At 41.8% G+C, this 22,279-nt stretch overlaps 1 protein-coding gene across 1 annotated transcript in view; it reads right to left on the reverse strand.

Moving 5' to 3' along the window:
• Nucleotides 1–22,279, reverse strand: part of slc12a3 (solute carrier family 12 member 3) — a 163,448-nt gene that overhangs the window by 40,322 nt on the left and 100,847 nt on the right. The window contains exons 11-17 of the mRNA XM_030060541.1: nucleotides 21,306–21,413; nucleotides 10,745–10,868; nucleotides 10,443–10,544; nucleotides 10,098–10,253; nucleotides 9,802–9,901; nucleotides 2,802–2,913; nucleotides 2,471–2,605 (exon numbers count right to left, since the gene is read on the reverse strand). Coding sequence (XP_029916401.1) covers nucleotides 2,471–2,605; nucleotides 2,802–2,913; nucleotides 9,802–9,901; nucleotides 10,098–10,253; nucleotides 10,443–10,544; nucleotides 10,745–10,868; nucleotides 21,306–21,413 — 837 coding nt within the window. The remainder of the gene's footprint in view (nucleotides 1–2,470; nucleotides 2,606–2,801; nucleotides 2,914–9,801; nucleotides 9,902–10,097; nucleotides 10,254–10,442; nucleotides 10,545–10,744; nucleotides 10,869–21,305; nucleotides 21,414–22,279) is intronic.

Consider the following 22,279-nt stretch of genomic DNA (forward strand, 5'->3'; position numbering starts at 1 on the left):
CAAACTACTGCCTTTTTCTCAATGACAGTAAGTCCGAGCAAAAAATCAAAGGTATTGTGAGGAAGGTAAGGCTCTGGGCTTTCAAACTGTGTCAAAATTATTCGCCAACTCCCCAAAATGCCTGAGAAACAGCGAGTACAGAAGTCATAGCACACTAGTCCCGACTGAGACGCACGTTTTCATAATTATAATGTCATAGGTATCGTCGAAACTGTGGGAGGAGTAGCAAACCGAAATTTTACGGAAGAGGAAGTCGAAACAATAATAATAAGAATTAAAGCTGCAAGCAGCGTTGGACGGGCCCTCGCCCCCCCCCGTGCACGTCGGGGACGGCGCGCGGGTCGAAGCGCAGACAATTCGTCCGTGTGTTCCAGTTTTAAGGGTATTTTTCGGTGCTGTTATTGTGAAAGAGTTTTGGGCTTTTATTTTGAAAGGCCGCAGAAGTCGGAGTGGCCAGAGCCAAAATCTCAATTTTTCCCATGGAGTTTGGTGCGCAGAGGCTGACACTTGGCACTAATTAAGCCCCTGGAGTCTAAAGTAAAAGTCTGACGGCTTTGAAAACTATGCAGATGGAAAGAGGACAAAAATTCCTAGAAAAATATGTAGTTTTGATGTGGATTGGACCAAGTTTGTGGGAGCTGTGAAGAGTTTTCAAACATTTTGGACTCTGGTGTGCTCTGCTCTGCACTCTGCCTGGACATGTGACTCACTCTAGCTGCCTCAGGAATGCGCAATACACACCCATTGTAAGAGCTCAGAGGGAGCAGAAAACACTCTCAAACTAAAAATGCCATAACTCCAAAACGGTAAAAGATAGCAAAATCATGTAAATGGGAGATTTATAGAGCCGAGTCTCGTGACTCATTTAAGCTTTGAATCAAGTCTGTAACTCAAAGGGTGACCGAGCTGTGACACCTCAAACAGGGGTGGGTTTTCTGGATTTCTCCATTGGATTGAATGAGGATTTCTCTGTCTGCCTGCATTTTGGTGTGATCATGCAGCAACTGCCAGTACTCGTGTCGGTCACACACTAGGACTTCCGTGGCCTTTCAAAATAAAAGCCCAAAACTCTTTCAAAATAAAAGCACCGAAACATACCCTTAAAACTGGCACAAGCGGACGAATTGTCTGCACTTCGACACGCGCGCCGTCCCCGACGTGCACGGGGGGGGGGGGACGAGGGCCCGTCCAACGCTTCTTGCAGCTTTAATTATGTATTTGTTTTTCAATGCATTTGTTTTTATTTTCTACATGTGTGAAGCACTTAATGTGTTTTACAAAGTGCTATATAAATAAACTTTACTTACTTGCATACATGTAGATGAGAGGTAAACTAGTTGTATATGCAATCCAAAGTTTGGACCTTGTCCCAAATGCTCCTTGACACATACTACATACTCATTCAGATTCATATACCGATTCAGATATGTTTAATGTAATTCAAACATGTTGAAAAACTAAACTGGGAGACACTACAAGTGTCTCCCAGGACCAGTGAATAATAGATTGATAATAATAACCTAAAAACCAACAAGTTAAAATATATAATAAATAAAACACATAACCACACTTTGAGTATGTAGCGTGTTCACTCTGTAAATGTCACATGATATTGACATCAGTGGACGTGTTGCGCCATGCAGTTAGTAAACAGTGTAGAATGTTGAATATTTTATGGAGGAAAACCACAAAGGCAGACATACAGAACTTTGTTCAGCTGTTTTCCACCCAAGACAACTGCAGGCAACTCTGGTTGTCAATATCACATAAGTAGCTATTATTTCACATTTGTACACAGGTAATTTACAACTGCAAGTACGGTGGCAGCTATGATCATGTGTTTCTCTGTTCCTGACCTGAAATCAGAGCATGGAAAATGTTTTTTCTGACTACCCAATAAATATTAGTTACTCCTGAAAAGTAAATTATTTTATGATCAACGGGTGATTTTAATGGCAAACTAGCAGCCTGTTTGAATACAATCTAGTATACTAATAACCTTATATTACACTTTTCAAAATGCGGAGTTTCACAGTTCTGAACATATGATACAAAATTAGAAAAACCAAAACATGCTGACAGAAATAAAGTTGTTCAGGACATAAGTAGCAACAAAAATATCAAGTCAATTTTGACTATACTAGAACAGCCGGCAGAGCTCTACAGTGAGCTCTGGGGCCACAGGACTTTTGATATGGTTATGTTACCTATAACAAATAGAGACACATACCTGTTATACTCAATTTTGCCATCAGAAAGACACATTCAACCCTGTTCAGACCCACTCAACCTTCCTTGAGTGGGTCTGGATGGGGTTGAATCAACCAAGTCACTTCAATTCTATAGTTTCTATATCCGAACAGAAAATGCCTGCTGTAAAGTTGTCACTCATATTTTAATTTGCTGCACATCTCTGACATAGCAATTTTAAGACAATCAAAAAATCCAAAAAAGTAGGTGTAACTCTGACCTGTAGCAGAATGTTAGCTCCAGATTGCAGGTCTCTAGCTACCACACCTTGATAGAAGGACTTAACCTTGCGTTGGTTCAGCCAGGTGACGTGACTGCTGCTGCGTGCTGTCTCAGCTATAGATGGACAGCCATCCTTGGTAGTACAGTGGACAACAGAAATATTATTATGATCCCACTGAAAAGGCTCCAAATATGAAACATGGCAGCCTGTGATTTACAGAATCAGCAGAATCAGAACCAATGATGCAATATCTAATGTGTGTGTGTGTGTGTGTGTGTGTGTGTGTGTGTGTGTGTGTGTGTGCATATGTACATAGAGCTGAACTTACAATGAGCACATGAGCACAAACCATGAGGCTGAGGCCCTTTGTGAAAGAGCTGACAAAATCCACTAGAGCTGGCCGACTGCTGGGAGGTCCCGTGAGCACTAAGCACTGTGGTCTGAAAGTAAAGCCCAGTTCAGTCAGATTGGTCTCTTCAATCTGCTTACAAATAACATGACAAACAAACCTTACAACTTGTGTTGCATACGCCAAAGTCCAATTTTGTTTGCAGTTGATGTGCCAATCCATTAGCACACTTATCATACATCTGCTGTTAACGTGACATAGCATCAAGGGAGGAGCAAACACAGGAGATAGGTCAGTGTGGTTGATGGATCAAATACATAGGCTTTTCTGCCAGAGAACTAATTACAAGCCCCTTGCTTTATAAGACTGGTGTTAATTTTAATGTTAACTAGCAAGCATAATGTAGCTCATGTTTCCTAAACTTAACCAAAATCTTTTCCTAATCCTAACCATAACCTTTCCCAAATCCTAACTACAACCTTTCCCTAACCTTCACCAAAGAATTTTGATGGCTAAGGTTAGCTAATAAGCTACTGTTAGCTAATAAGCTAAAGATTAGCTAACAAGCTAATGTTATACCTAGGGAAAGTTAGAATTTTGTTTTTTGCCTTCAAAAAAAACAAAATAAAACAAAACAAAACAAAACAACAACAACAACAACAACAAAAAACAAAACAAAACAAAATTAAAGCTGCAAGCAGCGTTGGACGGGCCCTCGCACCTGTGCTGCCGCGTGCCCACTTGTCCCCGTTGGCTGTGGCATTAAGCACACACACACACACACACACACACAAACACACAGAGTTGTTCCTGCTCCTTCCCAATGAGTGTGCATTGGGAGAAGGCTGCAGGCAGCTACTGTGAGTCAGAGGAGTGGAGGAGAGGAGGGAGAGCAGTGCAGAGCAGAGAAACCAGAGTCCAAACCTGTTGAACAACTCTTCAGTGGCCACAAACTTTTTCCAATCCACACCATGATATATAGTTTTGTAGGAATATGCGTCCTCTTTCCATCGGCATAGGTTTGAAAGCTGTCAGACTTTTACTTTAGTCACCAGGGGCCTAATTAGTTGCCATTGTCAGGGCAAGTGCTTGTTTATTCACAGCAGGCACACCAGGGTCCATGGGAAAAAGTGGAGGCGTTGGTTGTGGACACTCTGACTTTGAGGGCTTCTGAAATCCAAACGGTTCAAATTAATACTTAGCCTTGAAGAACTTTTGTTAAACACTGTGTCCTCTGTCATGTATTAGCTGTTCAAGCCGATAACATTAACACCCTGGGAGTTTATAGATTTTCTGCAAAGCGCAAATTTGGGCGAAAACGTGACTTTCAAATGCAAATTGCGGACTTCCTGTTGGTTTTAGGTGGGGGGCACGAGCACGAAAAATGTCAGGCTTGATGAGATCTACGTTTCGGCCCTGGTTTGGTCTTTCTATCACATTCCTGTGGGCCGCAGCGGCTGCCTTTGCGTCCCTAGGTGGCGCTACCGAGCCCATTTTTGCACTGGGGGGTTCCGATTTTTGATTTTATCGAATTTTCGCCGGACCTGATGTGCGTGCCGAATTTGGTGAGTTTTTGAGCATGTTTAGGGGGTCAAATTAAGCCTCAAAGAGACGTAATAATAATAGCGAAGATAAAAAAATTTAAAGCTGCAAGCAGCGTTGGGCGGGCCCTCGCACCCGTGCCACCTCGTGCCCACTTGTGCCCGGTGGCTGTGGCATTAAGCACACACACACACACACACGCACGCGCACACACACACACACACACACACACACACACACACACACACACACACAATCAGTCACACACACAAACACACAAAGTTCTGGCCCAGCCACTAGCGGCGCTCCTCCAGCAGATGTCGCCCTAAGCTTGCGTTTGAGTTTGAGAGTTGTTTCTGCTTCTGGGGGGGAAGGGCAGAGCAGGCAGAGCAGAGAAAAAAAAAACAGAGTCCAAACATGTTAAACTAGTCTTCACCGCGGCCACAAACTTTTTCCAATCCAAAGCAAGACCTCCTATTTTTGTAGGAGAATTAGTCCTCTTTCCATCGGCATAGGTTTGGAAGCTGTCAGACTTTTACTTTGGACTGCTGGGGCCTAATTAGTGCCTATGCTCACGGCAAATGCATGTTAATTCACAGCAGGCACACCAGGGTCCATGGGAAAAAGTGGAGGCACTGGTTGTGGACACTCTGACTTTGATGGCTTCTGAAATCCAAACGGTTCAAAGGAACGTAAATTCCTTCTGAACTTTTGTTAAGCACTGTGTCCTCTGTCATCTATTCAGTTTTCAAGCCGATTAGATTAACGCCCAGGGAGTTTATAGATTTTCTGCAAAGCGCAAATTTGGGCGAAAACGTGACTTTCAAATGCAAATTGTGGACTTCCTGTTGGTTTTAGGTGGGGGGCACGGCACGAAAAATGTCGGGCTTGATGAGATCTATGTTTCGGCGCTGGTTTGGTCTTTCTATCACATTCCTGTGGGCCGCAGAGGCTGCCTTTGCGTCCCTAGGTGGCGCTACCGAGCCCATTTTTGCACCAGGGGGTTCCGATTTTTGATTTTATCGAATTTTTCGCCAGACCTGGTGTGCGTGCCGAATTTGGTGAGTTTTTGAGCATGTTTAGGGGGTCAAATTAAGCGTCAAAATGGCGTAATAATAATAAAAAAACGAAGCAGATACAATAGGGCTTCGCACTGGGACAGTGCTCGGGCCCTAATGAGAAAAAACGAACAAAAAACAATAGCCCTCTCTCCGATGGAGGGCGAGGGCCTAATAAGAAAAAACGAAGCAAATACAATAGGGCTTCGCACTGGGACAGTGCTCGGGCCCTAAAAACGAAGCAAATACAATAGGGCTTCGCACTGGGACAGTGCTCGGGCCCTAAAAAAAGAAACCTTACAAATACAATAGGGCTTCGCACTGGAACAGTGCTCGGGCCCTAAAAAACGAAGCAAAAACAATAGGGCTTCGCACTGGGACAGTGCTCGGGCCCTAAAAACGAAGCAAATACAATAGGGCTTCGCACTGGGACAGTGCTCGGGCCCTAAAAACGAAGCAAAAACAATAGGGCTTCACACTGGGACAGTGCTCGGGCCCTAAAAAAAGAAACAGTACAAATACAATAGTGCTTCGCACTGGGACAGTGCTCAGGCCCTAAAAAAACGAAGCAAAAACAATAGGGCTTCGCACTGGGACAGCGCTCGGGCCCTAAAAAAAACTTACCAATAGCATTTTTTTTTTTTTTTTGACCTTACCATGTGTTCCTCCCAATTTATCTATCCAATATTAGCTTTTGAGAAGTCTAACTAGGGGTTTTTAGGGGTGCTGAATCTACTCCAACCATTAGTTTTGAGTAAAAATGACTCCTTAACCATGAAATATTGATCTGTCATATTTAGACTATGGGTTTTGGGTGTCAAATGGATTCTAAACATTCCATTTGAGATAAACTCACTCTGAAAAACTTTTTTGCAAAGCACTACAGTAATGACACCTGCTATGCACATGCTCAGTATGATTCCCTCTCTGCATGTGGAGAAGGAGAAGGAGAAAGAGAAGGAGCAGGAGCATTGCAAGAAAATATAATGATTCTGAGGTATCAAAGTTGCTTTCTGGCACAGTAAGTAAATCCTTTTGCTGTCCAAAGTTTAGCTAATGTTAATGTAAAATCTAGAAGCCTAGCTACATCAACCATTGTAAATACTCTCTGTGTTGTTGATTAACTTGAACTGTGTTGTAAATTGTGTCATTTTATAGAGGGCTCACTATACATAATTCAAAGGGGGATTATTGTTCCTCAAACCCATGGACACCATTTCACAAACTTTCACTGTTGAAAAATGCAACAATTTTCTATCATTTTTTCATGACAAAATTGACAGTATTCACAACCAACTGGCCACTCCCCCCTGCCTGAGCTGTCTTGTCTTTTAGGACAGTAAGGAAGAGGATACCACAACTTACCATGGTTTGATGTGTTGATGTTTCATCTGTGGTGGTCCTGGGACTGAGATGCAAAAACTCTCAAAAGTCACTCACAAAGGCTATCAGCAGCTATTATCTTATTCTGAGATTGTGGATGATGCAGCACTGATCAACAGACTACATGAGGACTGGAAAAATAGAGATAACCCCAAGCTGAAATACTATTTGGATTGCAGAACTGAGCTGTACCATCGTTCGAGAAGTATATCCATAGCGAATCCTACACAGCGTTTTTTTTTTAGATTTATCATTCAGTGAATGTTGTTGCCACTTTTTGTAAAGATGAATTTTGTTTTTATTCATATCACAACAAATATTGGATTGAAGTGATTGATTGAAAGAACTGATTGACAGAAAGTGGCAACAACATTCACTGAATGATAAAAAAAAAATCCTGTACTGCATCATCCATGATCTTAGAATAAGATAATAGCTGCTGATAGCCTTTGTGAGTGACTTTTGAGAGTTTTTGCATCTCAGTCCCAGCCACCACCACAGATGAAGCACCTCAAACCATGGCAAGTTGTAGTATCCTCTTCCATACTGTCCTAAAAGAAGAGACAGCTCAGGCAGGGGGGAATGGCCAGTTAGTTGTAAATACTGCCAATTTTGTCATGGAAAAATGATAGATAATTGTTGCATTTTTTGACAGTGAAAGAGTGTGAAATGGTGTCCATGGGTTGAAAGCCCATCACTTGGGCCAAATGACTGGTGGTCCTCTTCCACACTTCTGCTTATCCAATAACGTCCATGAAATAACTCAAAATGAACTCAAAATGTGATGCATTAAGTGGATGTATTATATCACATTGGTCTGAGTACAATAAACCGAGCTGGTCCAAGGAGCAAATACTTATTTCAGTGTGTATTGCCTACTTTTATACCTATCATTAACTCCTCTTATTGTGGTGCCAAGACTATGGTCCCTCCTGCTGTTTTATTTAAAATCCTTTTTTTTTTTTGTTTTTTTTTTTTAACACCAAAACTTTTTACATCAAAACTTCTTGATCAACACATAAACCATTTGAGTTACAAAATGGTGTGTAAGATTTGCACTCCTAACTAAATAATAATAATAATATTTAATAAAATGATTACATCTTCAGATTACATATCTTTAGTACTGACTAAATACATACTTAAGTAAAAATATTTTCCACAGAGTAACTGGGTCATTGCATGATTGAGTAAGGAGGGGAAAAAAGGAATATAAGCAGACCAATAGTATATGGATTAAGCAAAAAATGGAATGATGGAGGTTATTGTTGGTCATGGATGATACTAAACAGGATTCAGACAGAATCCAACAATCCGGCAATTTGCCGCAGCACTGTCAGGTTTTGTGTGGCTCACCTGTCTGCCCATCTCCCAACTAATCTGTTATTAGTTGGTGTGGTAGGGACTGGAATTAACTTAACCAATAAGTTGTCCTTTTATCCCTCCCTTAAAGGAGATTGTGTACAGCCCGGTCGCAGTTTAATGATGACTGACTGCACAAGTGAGGAAGTGAGAGAGAGAGAGAAAGACAAAGCAGGAAAAAATTTTCTCCCTTTCATGTCACTTTTGTAAATGAATATATTAATAATTTAATTTCATAGAATAAAATCGTTTTTATTTGTGTACTGTAGTTTTGTTTTTATGATCATTCAACCATCACCTCATGTGTGTTAGAATGCATAAATAATGTGCTCAGATATCTCTTTTTTCCATCTTGAGAGATTCTATCAATGACAGAAAAACATCAGCGTGACAAACCATGGTTTTGCGATTTCACAGATGTATAGTTGGTTGTGCCTCCACTATCTAAAGTGACAAAAATAGCACACAACCAAGCTATGCCAAGCCATTTTCCTGGTGTCAGCAAGCAGTCACTGGTAGGCGCAAATGACAGTCATTCATTGCACCAAAATTCCAGTGTGCCACCACACCATATCACCACTTGGGTGGTGCTGAGCCCAGGATGCAGTAACAGTGCCCTTGCAAACAGTAACACATAGATAATGAAAGGGAGGGAGAATTTAGACTCAAATAGTCAGACTGCCCCAGTTAGACTACTGCACACAGTGCGCCTGCACAAAAGTGGGGTGCAAAGTTGGTTTTCGTCCATCCATTTTTTTTTTTTTACTGCTTCTCAATCCTTGTTTGTCTACATGTAGCTCCATTGCATGCTGTGACTGTTAAAGTCTATTGATGATCTCTGGTTGGTTCTGTACTTGAGGGACAGGATATGGAAAACTAAAGTCTCAAAACACTGCTCTCAACAGTTGTAAGGATTTTAATGTTTTGATTATCTGATTTTGATGTACTCTCTATAACTTAATGTGCTTTAACAAAGGTAGCAGCATCATAATGACTGTGAGGTTTTCCATGGCTAAAGCCATGCCATGTGTTATGTGGTGGTTGTTCTCATTCCTTCTGTCTGTTTCCTGAAGGCATTGCACATTACTCCTGGGTTCAACCAGCATATTTTGCTTTAAAAAATGAAAACTCTTTGACGTTTGCAGAAATAACTGTCAAAGCAGTTCTTAAAAAAGGCCCCGCATGTCTGATGTTAACTGCTGCATTTGTCACCAGCCATGATGTTATAATTTTCTTTGCTTGAAGTTAAGGGTTGATATGGTCTTTGTCTAGACTCTCCAAGTCACTAAAACTGATCTGCACTAAATGTCCTGATTCTTCTGTAAATAAAGGTACTACAACCGTTTTTTTTTTTGTTTTTTTTTGTTTTTTTAAAGCTGAAGTAACATAAAGGTGACCTTGTAACATGATGGTGCTGTACCATTTCCATAATCTAATTTGATGATGTTTAAAATTTGATTGAACTTAGTGGCTTTTCTCAGCTGGCAACAGTCCAGCTGCTTACAAGGTTATCAAAGGTCTGTCTAAGCTAGTTTCATCCTTGTGACAAGCCCTGTTTCACGTGGAATTAAAAGGCATGAACCTAAATTAATCAAACATAAAAATGGAAAATGTGATGGCATCCTCACTCCCACCTGTAGTTCTTGATGTGGTCCTCCACAAAGTTGAGACCAATACAGTAGGACAGAGCCATGTTGTAGGAGCTGGCCTGCACTGATGAGCCCCAGTTCACAGCTGATGACAGAGCAGAGCATTACATTGCATTAGTGGGCAGCAGAGGTGATTAGTTATTTATGGTGGGACACTTAGCTAGTTATGGTCTCTGCATTAAACATGGTGTCTGCTGGTATTGTACACGCTGCATGTCACAGCTGGAGGTAGTGGTAATCTTTATCTAGTAATGTGTGTTCTTGTGTGTATGTGTTTGTACCAGGCCTCTTATACAGTGCATATCCCAACAGGAACACGACAATGCCGATGGCGATGAGGGCTGCCCACCATGTCAGGAGGAACATGACAACCACGGAAACTACTGCGCCTAGTAACGATGCCCATTTACTGTAGTACTGAAAAGATGGGCGCCAACCTATAACCCCCCCCCCACACACACACACACACACACACACACATAAATGCACAAATGCAGAAACATATATATGCGCACAAAAATGCAAGCACTGTGCATTGTGTTTCCCATTATGGGAAGATTTTCATTTTGACATTTGATTTAATTATAGATCCATTCACTGAGGCAACGTGTCATTTGTGAGTCTACCTGGTGAGTTAGTGATTGAGGCATGAAAGCAGCTGAAGTTGATGAGAGCATAGGAACAGAGGAAGAAGTTGGAGATAATAGGAGCTATGGTGTTCAGCTCCGCTGGTGGAAAGGAGAACAGCAAGACACAAAGACAAAGACTAAGACTGAGACAAATAAAGTGTTCCAATTGATTTAATGCACATAAAACATATGTGTTATGTATCTTTCTCAGCTACAAGCAGCAGTTTTTTAGTTTTTTATTAGTGTTGAGCAGTTTCTACTGGTTGCCTAAAGAATTTGACATGACTTTAAAACCTCACCAATCAGGATGAAACAGACAGCTATGATGTAAGTCAGGATGTAGCCTCTGAGTGGTTCATCGTTCTTCCCATAACCTTTCCCAAAGAAGCCAATGAGAGGGTAGAGCTTGTCCTTACACAGACACTACAAGATGGAGAAGAAAATTCCAAAGAAACAAAAGAGAAAAACAATGTTCGCAGCAATGTCCCATGAAAGAATCAGTATCAGAAATACTTCATTGATCCACAAGAAGAAATTGGGTCAAAGTATATCAGCACAAATGTCATTGTCCGTCTATCTGTGAGTATACAAGGATACAAGGAAGTTTATTTGTCATTATACAACAGGTTGAATAATGAAATTAAAGTGTGGTTCCCTCTTGATTGATTAATTGATTGATTGTGTAGAAAATAGAATTATTAAGCCTGGAGGAGTTCAGATGGTGCATTTAGTAGTCTCACAGCCTGAGGGAAGAAGCTGCTCTGTAGTCTAGTGGTACGGCAGCGAATACTTCTGTATCTTTTGCCTGACGGCAGCAGGGTGAACAGGCTGTGGCTGGGGTGGGTGTTGTCTTTTAGGATCCTTTTGGCTCTGCGCAGGCACCTCACCTATCACTGATGCTTGGTAGATGGGTGCCAATGATGTTTTGGGCAGTTTTAATCACTCGTTGCAGAGTCTTCCTGTCCTAGGCCGTGCACATCCCATGCCAGTTTGTGATGTTTCCAGTCAGGATGCTTTCAATTGCTCCTTTGTAGAAGCTGACAAGAACTTGGCGTGGGAATTTTGCTTTCTTAAGTTTCCTTAAGAAATACAGCCGTTTCTGAGCTTTTTTAACCAGGGCAGAGATATGTGAAGTCCATGTCAGGTTCTCTGTTATGTTGATTCCCAGGAACTTAAAACTGCTCACTTGCTCCACCTCAGCTCCATTGATGTAGACAGGGTTGTGTGTCTTTGCCTCCTTTTTTCGAAAATCAACTATCAGCTCTTCGGTTTTGCTGACGTTGAGCAGTAGGTTGTTTCCTGTGCACCATTCTGCAAGATGGTTGATTTCCTCCTGATATGAAAACTCATCATTGTTGGAAATCCGGCCGATGATGGTGGTGTCATCCGCGAACTTCACAATAGAGTTCTCTCCATGTTGGGGGTTGCAGTCGTGGGTGTACAGCGTGAACAGGAGGGGGCTGAGCACACAGCCCTGGGGTGCTCCAGTGTTGAGCACTAGAGTGGAGGAGGAGAGACTGCCAATCCGAACTGACAGGGGTCTGTTTGTGAGGAAGTCCAGTATCCAGTTGCAGAGAGTGGTACTGAAGCCCAGAGTGTTCAGTTTTCCAATTAGCTTCATGGGGGAGATTGTGTTGAAAGCTGAGCTGAAATCAACAAACAGCATTCTGATGTAGGTGCTGCTTTTCTCAAGGTGAGTGAAGACTGAGTGGAGAGCAGTGGAGATGGCATCCTCTGTGGATCTGTTGGTTCTGAATGCAAACTGCTGAGGGTCCAGACTGGCAGGGATGTTGTTCTTTATGTGCTGGAGAACCAGTTTCTCAAAGCACTTCATCAGGATGGGGGTGAGTGCCACAGGGCGGTAGTCATTTAGATTAGACACTGCAGACTTTTTAGGCACAGGGATGATGGTGGCTGTCTTGAAGCAGGTGGGAACACTCTCCTGTGACAGTGATATGTTGAAAATGTCGGTAATGACATCTACTAGCTGGTTGACACATGTTTTTAGTAGGGATGGCTCGATACCACTTTTTCACATCCGATACGATACCAATAATGCAGCCTTGAGGATCGACCGATACCGATCCGATTTTTTTTTGTCACTCTAAAAGTTGTTAATACGTGGATGTAATTTGCTTGATACTGACATCTAAAAACACCACATTCACTGTACAACAACTATTCTGGTCCCCTAAAGAAAGAAGGAAAATATGTGACAACAACTGAAGTCATGTGTAACTGCTGTGGCTTAAACTTAAAGCTCACATCGCTTTTAACAGCATTTGTAAACACAACAGACCCAGCTGCACCATTCAAATGTTAAAAATAAAAGTACAACTTAGTGCAAATTTTGCATTTGAGTTAGTTTTATCAACTCGGAGTAGTTTCACCTGGAGTTAAGCGAGTGCACCACAGCTATAAGATGAGTCACCATGGCACCGGGAAAGCGTCAGGCTGCGTTTTCACCCCAGTTGAATTGGAAATCTTAATGCATTCATTCAGCGAGTTAGAACATGTTTTTAAAGAAAGTGCAACACCGCTGCAACGGCAAAGGAGAGGGAGACGGCGTGGGAGAACACTGCTGCTCGGATCAATGCGTAAGTTTAAATGTAGTCCATTGCAATCAATAATATTACAGGGGAAAACTGCTTGAATTACTGCTGGCCTATTAATTTATTTCATTTAGGTTACGTGGAACGGTAACGCTCAAAAGATAATTGTCTGGAAATGCTAAAACATCTATGCGCAGTCTTATAACCATCTCCCGACGAATATTTAATTCTCTGTGCAGTAACACTGCACCTTCATCCACGGGATCTTTGTCGAAAGGACATGCCATGTTCGTGGAAAAAAAGACGCCATCTAACTACGCATGGACTTCTAATAAAGGCCTAAGGATTGTTTTTTTTTTTTTAATCATTAAAAAAAAAAAAAAACAGACAGCAGAACTAATACGCCACGCCAAAACTGGCCTGCTGACTGAATGAATGAGGAAGTTAAATACCGTGTGTGGCTGAAAGAGGGCGGACACAGAGAGAAACTTGAGGTTTCATGAGAAAAACCCGGTCCTGACCAGGTTAGTTTCATGGAGTCTGTTACTGCGGTAACTGACCGAGAGCTTAAGTTACCTCCCTCTGTGAAACAGGCTAGAGTTACCCCTCTTTCTCTGCTTTGAGTTTCCTCCCTTTGTGAAACAGAAAACTCAGAGTTTCCCTCATTTCAGGGTTAACAGACTCCGAGTTTTCACTAAACCTGCTTTGTGAAACGGACCAAGATTTGCTGCACCAAAACAAAAACGGTTCGTTTTTCTTTGTACTCGCCTGTAAAAAGTCTCCGTACTCCTTTCCATGATGCTTCTTCAGATGCTTTATTAAGTCCATTGTGTTAAAACGTCCGGTTTTGCTACCACCCCTTGAGACACTCATATCGCAAACGTTGCGCTTTTGTCCTCCGTTAACGTACAGCTCTGCAGGCTTCTGCTCACGTGACGAAACACAGGCACATGGCAACCGTGGCGACAGCTCGTCTGTGTTACGGCATGTCGCGCAAAGTGAAGTTGAGGATATATGAGATAGCTTGGGCTTATGGATCGGATCGGATGGGTTCTAATAAAAAAAAAATCCGATACCCGATCCAGTCATTTTGGCCTGGATCGGACCCGATACCGATCCAGTGGATCGGATCGGACCATCCCTAGTTTTTAGTAAATGGCCAGGGATGTTGTCAGGCCCAGCAGCTTTACTCATATTCACTTTCAGCAGGACTTTCCTCACATCCACTGTGGATACCCTTTGGATATCCTTTGGATAGCCTTTGTAGCCTGTCACATTTTTGACTGCCTGCCACAAGTCTTTGCTGTTGTTGGTGTTGAGGTCTCTCTCCAGTCTCTGCTGATGCCTTCGCTTTGCCTCCTTGATGCCAGCTTTCAGTTTTGCTCTGGCAGTGTTGTAGGCTTCTTTGTCACCTGACTTAAAGGCAGCTTTTTTGGCTCTACATAGAGCTCTCACCTCTCCATTCATCCAGGCTTTCTCATTAGGGAATGATTTAACAGTCCTTATTTTTACCACATCATCAGCACATTTGCTGATGTATGATGTCACTGATGATGCGTATTGTTCAAGGTCAATATGGTTCTCCTGGGTAGCAGCATCCCTGAACATCTGCCAGTCCGTGCACTCAAAACAGTCCTGTAGAGCCGCTGCAGCTTCATCTGTCCACACTTTAACTGTTTTTACAGTTGGTTTGACCCTTTTTGTCAGCTGGATGTAGGTAGGCAGGAGAAGCAGGGAGATGTGGTCTGACTGGCCAAAATGAGGATGAGAGAGGGCTCTGTAGCTGCCAGGAACATTGGTGTAGACATGGTCCAGTGTGTTGTTTCCTCTGGTGGAGATGTGGATGTGCTGGTGGACACTGATTCTTGGGAATTTGGATAAAACAGGTTTTAATTTTGAAGAAAAAAAAAGTGAGTTAAATTACAAAATCTGAAGGTATATCATCATAGGCCAAGGTCTTAGCTGTTCAGCAATGTACCGGTGCAACCTCCTCATTTTACATTTTTTTCATAAAATACACTATATTGCCAAAAGTATTCGCTCGGCTGCCTTCACACACATATGAACATGAGTGAATCCCATTCTTAAACCATAGGATTTAATATGATGTGGGCCCATCCTTTGCAGCTAGAACAGCTTCAACTCTTCTAGGAAGGCTTTCCACAAGGTTTAGGAGTGTGTTTATGGGAATTTTTGACGCATTCTTCCAGAAGTGCATTTGTGAGGTCAAACACTGATGTTGGACAAGAAGACCTGGCTTGCAGTCTCCGCTCTAATTCATCCAAAGGTGTTCTCTCGGGTTGAGGTCAGGACTCTGTGCAGGCCAGTCAAGTTCTTCCACACCAAACTCGCTTACCATGTCTTTATGGACCTTGCTTTGTGCACTGGTGCACAGTCATGTTGGAAGAGGAAGGGCCCCGCTCCAAACTGTTCCCACAAAGTTGGGAGCATGAAATTGTCCAAAATGTCTTTGTATGCTGAAGTATTAGAGTTCCTTTCACTGGAACTAAGGGGCCGAGCCCAACGGTCCGAAAAACAACCCCACACCATAATCCCCCCCTCCACCAAACTTTACACTTGGCACAATGCAGTCAGACAAGTACCGTTCTCTTGGCAACCACCAAACCCAGACTCGTCCATCAGATTGCCAGACGGAGAAGCGTGACTCGTCACTGCAGAGAACACGTGTCCACTGTTCTAGAGTCCAGTGGTGGCGTGCTTTACACCGCTGCATTCCGATGCTTTGCATTGTGCTTGGTGATGTAAGGCTTGGATGCAGCTGCTCGGCCATGGAAACCCATTCCATGAAGCTCTCTACGCACTGCTCTTGAGCTAATCTGAAGATCACATGAAGTTAAAGGTCTCAAGCTATTGACTCTGCAGAAAGTTGGCGTCCTCTGCGCACTATGCGTCTCAGCATCCGCTGACCCCGCTCTGTGATTTTATGTGGCCTACCACTCCGTGGCTGAGTTGCTGTCGTTCCCAATCGCTTCTACTTTGTTATAGTACCACTAACAGTTGATTGTGGAATATTTAGTAGCGAGGAAGTTTCACAACTGGACTTACTGCACAGGTGGCATCCTATTACATTACTATTACAGCACCATGCTGGAATTCACTGAGCTCCTGAGAGCGACCCATTCTTTCACAAATGGTTGTAGAAGTAGTCTGCATGCCTAGGTGCTTGATTTTATACACCTGTGGTCATGGAAGTGATTGGAACACCTGAATTCAATGATTTGGATAGATGAGCGAATACTTTTGGCAATATAGTGTAGGTTTTTCCAGTTATTAGGCTACTTTGTTTTGTCAACACCGTCACCATAATGTTTTTTTTTTAATTTGAAAAACATATTTTTGTATTAAAGAGACTATTACTTTAATAACTCAACAGCACCAAAGAAACATATTGTGAGCATATTCATTTAAAACAAATATAACTACCTCTGACGGTGGTGACCCTAATCTGACGGTGGTGACAGTGGCCTCATACCAACATACATTTCCAAAATTTATACCACTCAAGTCAATGGCTTCTTGCTTAACAACTTTATTTAACTATTTGGTACAAAAATAACAATCCTGAGCACTGTTATAAGCATTTTTCAGACTTCAGTCATCACCGTCAGACAGAAAACCTGACGGTGGTGACGTCTGATGGTGGTGACAAAAACCCACTCTTTCACATGATAAGCATGAGTTGTTCACATTAGCCAGCTTGTTTTCGCCCTGTTGCTACCTGCATCAGACCTCTTCTTAAAAAGTATACATTTATTCCATAATCTAATTTAAAAAATTTTATACAGAAGTGACGGGTGTTGACATGTTATGGTTGTGACAGTAGCAGTGTCCAAAAATATGAAGAGAACTAAGAGAAAATAGAAAACTTCCAGGAGCCTGAGTGGTCTTGAAGCATGCAGTAGAGCTGAAGGTTTGAAAAGGGCTCATCAGGAATGTAATTGACCTTGTAGTTTTTTTATTATTATTTTTTAAATATATATCTGACAGTGGTGACGAATATCTGGGACATATTTTGAGCAACCACTAAATAATAGTAAATATTGTTCAAAATTCATCGTTTGTAATTTTTAATACATATCATGATGTACTCTTTCATGTGGTAAAGATATTATACAATGAAATTATTACTTTTTGTTGTTTTAATCAAGTTGAAATGATTATCTCCTATCCGAGGACAACTGGTTTTGTAGGCCATGGGCCAACATATAATCATTAAATTAATACAAATTAAAAATAAACCTATAAAAGAACCTTACAAATGTGCAAAGGACCCCCTGATTATGCCCTTGATTCTTTTTATTCATTAAAATGTTGTAAATTTCCAGCAGAAAGAGCATTTTTCTTAGTGGGACGTGATTTATCCAAATTCTCAAGAATCAGTGTGGAATCTTGGCAGAACAGCTCTGAGGTCTGTTTGATTAAAATCCCCAGCAACAATAATAACAGCATCTGGCTGTTTTGCCATTTGACTGCTGATGACCTCATACAATTCCTGGAGTGCATTTTTGAATTTGCATCCGGTGGAATGTAAAAAGCAGCAACAAACACACTGGTGAATTCTCTAGGCAGGTAATATGGCCGACATCTCAGCAGTAAAAACTCTATGTCAGGTGAACATTTTCCATCCACTCTGACTGCACCTGAGCACCAAGCATCATTGATGTACATACAGAGTCCGCCCCCTCTCGTCTTACCGGAGTCTTGTGTTCTGTCGGCCCGGAACAGGCTCCGCCCGTCCAGTGCTAAAGCCTCATCCGGTATGTTTTCATGGAGCCACGTCTCTGTCAGGATGAGAGCACCGCAGTTTCTGATCTCTCCCTGCTGGGTCAGCCTGAGCCTTATCTCGTCCATTTTATTTTCCTGCGACCGGACATTAGCCAGGAGTAGGCTGGGTAGTGGGACAGCCTTGGGTCCAAGCCTTCTCAGCCTGAGTCTTATCCCGGCTCGTTTCCCTCTCCTCCTGGGTTGACTACACCGCTTGCGATGACGTCTGATCCGAATGTTTTGGTTGTCGGATCTTGAGATGCCGAGAGCAGATATCGTCTCAAGGTCCGCAGCACTCAATGCAATTTTTGCACTTCCTTTTCTGATATTGAGGAGTGTATTACTGTCATAAGTAATACACCCGCAAGTGATACGATTCTCAGCAATAAAAATGGAAGAATCGCTCCTCTTTTTGCTGAAATTGAGGGAGCCACCAGCTGCTGCATGCATGTGCGCCGCCGTTGCCATGGTTATGTGTGTGTGTGTGTATTTAAATACCTGGAACACCTTATCATCATTTTAATTGTATTAGTTCTACCAATCACTGAAACAGGGAGCGATCTCCAAAATGGAATATTAGCTTGTAATTTGGCCAGAACAGGGGGATAATTGGCCTTAAAAAGACAATAGAATTCTTTGGTAATCTTAATTCCAAGATAGGTAGATGTCTGAGAGGAAATTTTGAATGGGAAATTTTGTATCAAAGATAAATCTTTTAACCCAACAGACATTAATTCACTTTTGGTCTAATTAATCCTATAACCTGAAAAGGTTCCAAACAAGTTTATTTTAGCCAGTATAACAGGGATACTACATTGAGGTTTGGTAGTGAATAACAGAACGTCGTCTGCATATAGTGATATCTTATTGGGTGTATCTGTGATGTTAAAGCCTATAAATATTCGGATCTATACGAATTGATTCTGCAAGGGACTCGATAGCCAGCGGGAACAGTGGTGGCGAGTGGGGGCAACCCTGTCTTGTGCCCCTAAACAGACTGAAGTGGCAGTATAACATTCCATTAGTTAATATTTGAGTTTTGGGATTTTTGTAAAGAGGTTTAATCCATGAAATAAATGTATCTCTTAAGTTGAATTTGTTCAGCATGGCAAATAAGTAAGACCATTCTACCTGGTCGAATGCCATAATGCATTTTGTTAAAAAGGCGTCCAAGATTGGAAAAAGAATTTCTACCAGGGATAAATCCGGATTGATCTGGGTCAACCAGCGTAATCATATACCTGCTAAGTCTGTTAGCTAATATTTTAGCCAATATTTTCTGATCCACATTAAGGAGAGAGATAGGCCTGTATCCTCCAACCCCCTCCAGGTCCTTGCCTTTCTTCAGAATAATTACTATAACAGATTCATTAAGTGTTGGTGGAAGAGATCCATTTTCAAGAGACTGTTTGTACATATCAAGCTTAAAAGGTGTAAGTGTACTGGCAAATGTTTTATATAACTGCTAGGGAGCCCATCAGGTTCAGGTTCAGATTTATTGTCCCTCGAGGGGAAATTCAGCTTGCAGTAGAGGACAGACATATATACAACACAACATGCAAAAGGCCACAACAATAAAACAGTAAGACACAACCATAAATAAGAATTCAATGAATGAATGAGTAAAATGCATCTGTTTGTCAAGTAAGTAAAATATCCCTAGTTAACAATGAAATGTGGGCCCCACTAAAGTGCGGGTGCAGTCCAGTCAGTAAAGTGCTACAATAAAGTGCTACTGTGCAAGTTACTGATGAGAATTAAGCGCATTTATTATACTTGGGACAAAGGAAAATTTAAATCTGTTGCTTTTAACCCTAGGGCACCTGTCTCTCCGCCCAGAAGGAAGAAGAACAAAGTCTTCCAAGAGAGGGTGGTCAAGACTGGCTAAGATGGACCTTGCCTTCCGCAGAACTTGTCTATCATAGATAGCTGACAGAGAAAGCTGCTGGTCGCCGATAATGTTGCTGGCTACCTTAACAATATACAACAGACGGTTTTTGTTCTGCACTGTAAGGTTGCCATACCAGGAAAAGATGCAGAAAGTTAAAATGCACTCAATAAAAGATTTATAGAATAAAACCATCAGTGTCTTGTCCACGTTAAAAGTATTCAGTCTGCGCAGAAAGTAAAGTCTCTGCAGACCCTTTTTGCAGATTGCAGATGTGTTAAAATCATGGTTCAAGTTCTTATCGATCACTGTTCCCAGATATTTGTAGCTCTCCACTTCCTCAACAAGTGAGCCCTTAATGACAGCTGGGGAGGAGAAGTGGGAGGCTTTTCTGAAGTCAATGGCCATTTCTTTGGTTTTGTGGACATTTAGCTTCAGAAAGTGGTCGTCACACCACAATAAAAAATCATTCAAGGCTGGCCCATGATCGACCTCTCCATCCTGGAGCAGACTGATTAAAACTGTATCATCTGCAAACTTCAGAAGATGCCTGTCATTATAGCTGCTTCTACAGTCATTTGTATACAGGATATACAATAAAGGAGACAGGACACACCCCTGTGGTGAGCCTGTATATGACTGCCGCTTCAGAGATAAAGCACCATTGGCCTTGACTACCTGGGGCCTGCATGTTAAAAAATCCAACACCCATTTCACCATTCCGACATCAAGGTTAAAAGTGGACAACAGTTTGTTGGCTAAAATATGTGGCTGAATTGTATTAAAAGCTGAGGAGAAGTCTACAAATAAAAGCCTAGCATGAGTTTTTGTACCCTCAAGATGTTTGTACAAGTAATTAAACAGAGTAATAGTAGCATCCTCTACCCCTCTGTTCATCTGGTAAGCAAACTGCATCGGGTCGAGCTGGTCTGTTTGACCAACCGCTCAAAAGTCTTCATCACCAATGAAGTTAGAGCGACAGGCCTCAGGTCATTCAGCTCTTTTGGAGATTTGATTTTTGCCATAGGTACAACAATAGATTCCTTCCACAGTTTTGGGACCTTGTGTTGGATAAGTGAGGCGTTAAAAAAGGGCCTGGTGTTTTGCCTCCTTTTAAGGTTTGAATTGCTTCTTTTAGCTATTCAGGGGTGGTGTGTAAGAGTGGGAAGATTAATATTTTTAAAGAAATTTTCCATATCAAGAGGTCCTGCAGTTGTTTTAGAGGAGTATAGAGTTTCATGAAATTCTTTAAAATGCATATTGATATCTTTCACTGAAGTAAGATAAGTTTCTTGTTTGGATATGACTTTGTGGATCTTGCGATCATTTTCTAATTTGCGTAGTTGTCTGGCAAGCAGTTTCTGTGTTTTTTCCCCAAACTCAAAATACTTCTGTTTTAGGAAAAGGAATGATTTTGAGATTTTTGCTGTAACAATTTGATTGTATTGGAGCCTCAGCTAAACACTTTGTTTATATTTATTCAATGAGTTTCATGCGTTTTCTTCATTTAATTAGTGGATCTGTTCTTCCAACTCTAAAACCTTAGCTTTATTTTGCTTATTTATACCCCCTAAATAAGGTGTGTGTGTGTGTGTGTGTGTGTGTGTGTGTGTGTGTGTGTGTGTATTTAAATACCTGGAACACCTTAGCAGCAGACACCAAGCAGGCCAAAGCAGAGGACAGTGTTGCTCCAAATATACCAGCAGTGATGAGGGGGGCAAAGCCTGATACCATGCTCATTGTCTATGGAGAAAAACTGACAGTTTACCACTCAGTTTGTTGACCATAAAGTTTGTTAATTTGTTGGCCATTTGGCTCACTTGATCTCTCAGAGACAGATCTTCCCACAAAAGACACAGATTGTCCCAATTCAATCAGACACTAACCCCCTACTAAGACAGGCGCAATCCAGCTGCATATGCTAAAAAAATAAAAGGTGCAACTATTAGCAATTTAGCAAGTGATTTAATAACAGCTGATATCCAAATGAGCTCTGCTGCAATTTAATCGTAATTGGCCAATTTCAGAGTTGCTATTTAAACCAGATTGCACAATGCATGTCTTTCAAGTATGTGCTAGTACGTCCTATTCAAAGATAGCCTAAGTAAACCGAATTTCTATTGTTGATTTTATTTTACATAATCCTTATGGTGAATAGGTCATTCATGAAAGAGTTAGTAGAAAAAAAATCTCATTTCACCCATGCGTGGCGCTCCTGCCACACAGGGGCAGAGCAGGCCTGTCATCCATATCTTCCTCTTCATTTCCTCAAATTGTGTGCTTAATCTGGGGTTACATAAACTGCCTTTGATGTGACAAAGGTGTCCCCAATAGGGCCAGATTAGGTCAAGAAAAACTTCTCACAACAGGTACCAAAAACCTCAGAGAAATGAGTGCTGGTGTCTTCAACAAGGATGCACAGGAGTCAGGCAGAGTCCAGAGAAAGCAGGCTTTATTCTCTGTTAAAGATCTTCAACTCTACATTGCATCTACAACGCTTTATATACTGTTTAGAGGGTCCTCCCAGCTTTTTCAATGGAGCTGAGGTACAGCCCTCTTTCTTTCCCTATTTGGCTCTTCTTCCATACCTAAAAATAATGGTGTCATGG

This window comes from Myripristis murdjan, chromosome 9, assembly GCF_902150065.1.
Source record: "Myripristis murdjan chromosome 9, fMyrMur1.1, whole genome shotgun sequence".
Lineage (NCBI taxonomy): Eukaryota > Metazoa > Chordata > Actinopteri > Holocentriformes > Holocentridae > Myripristis > Myripristis murdjan.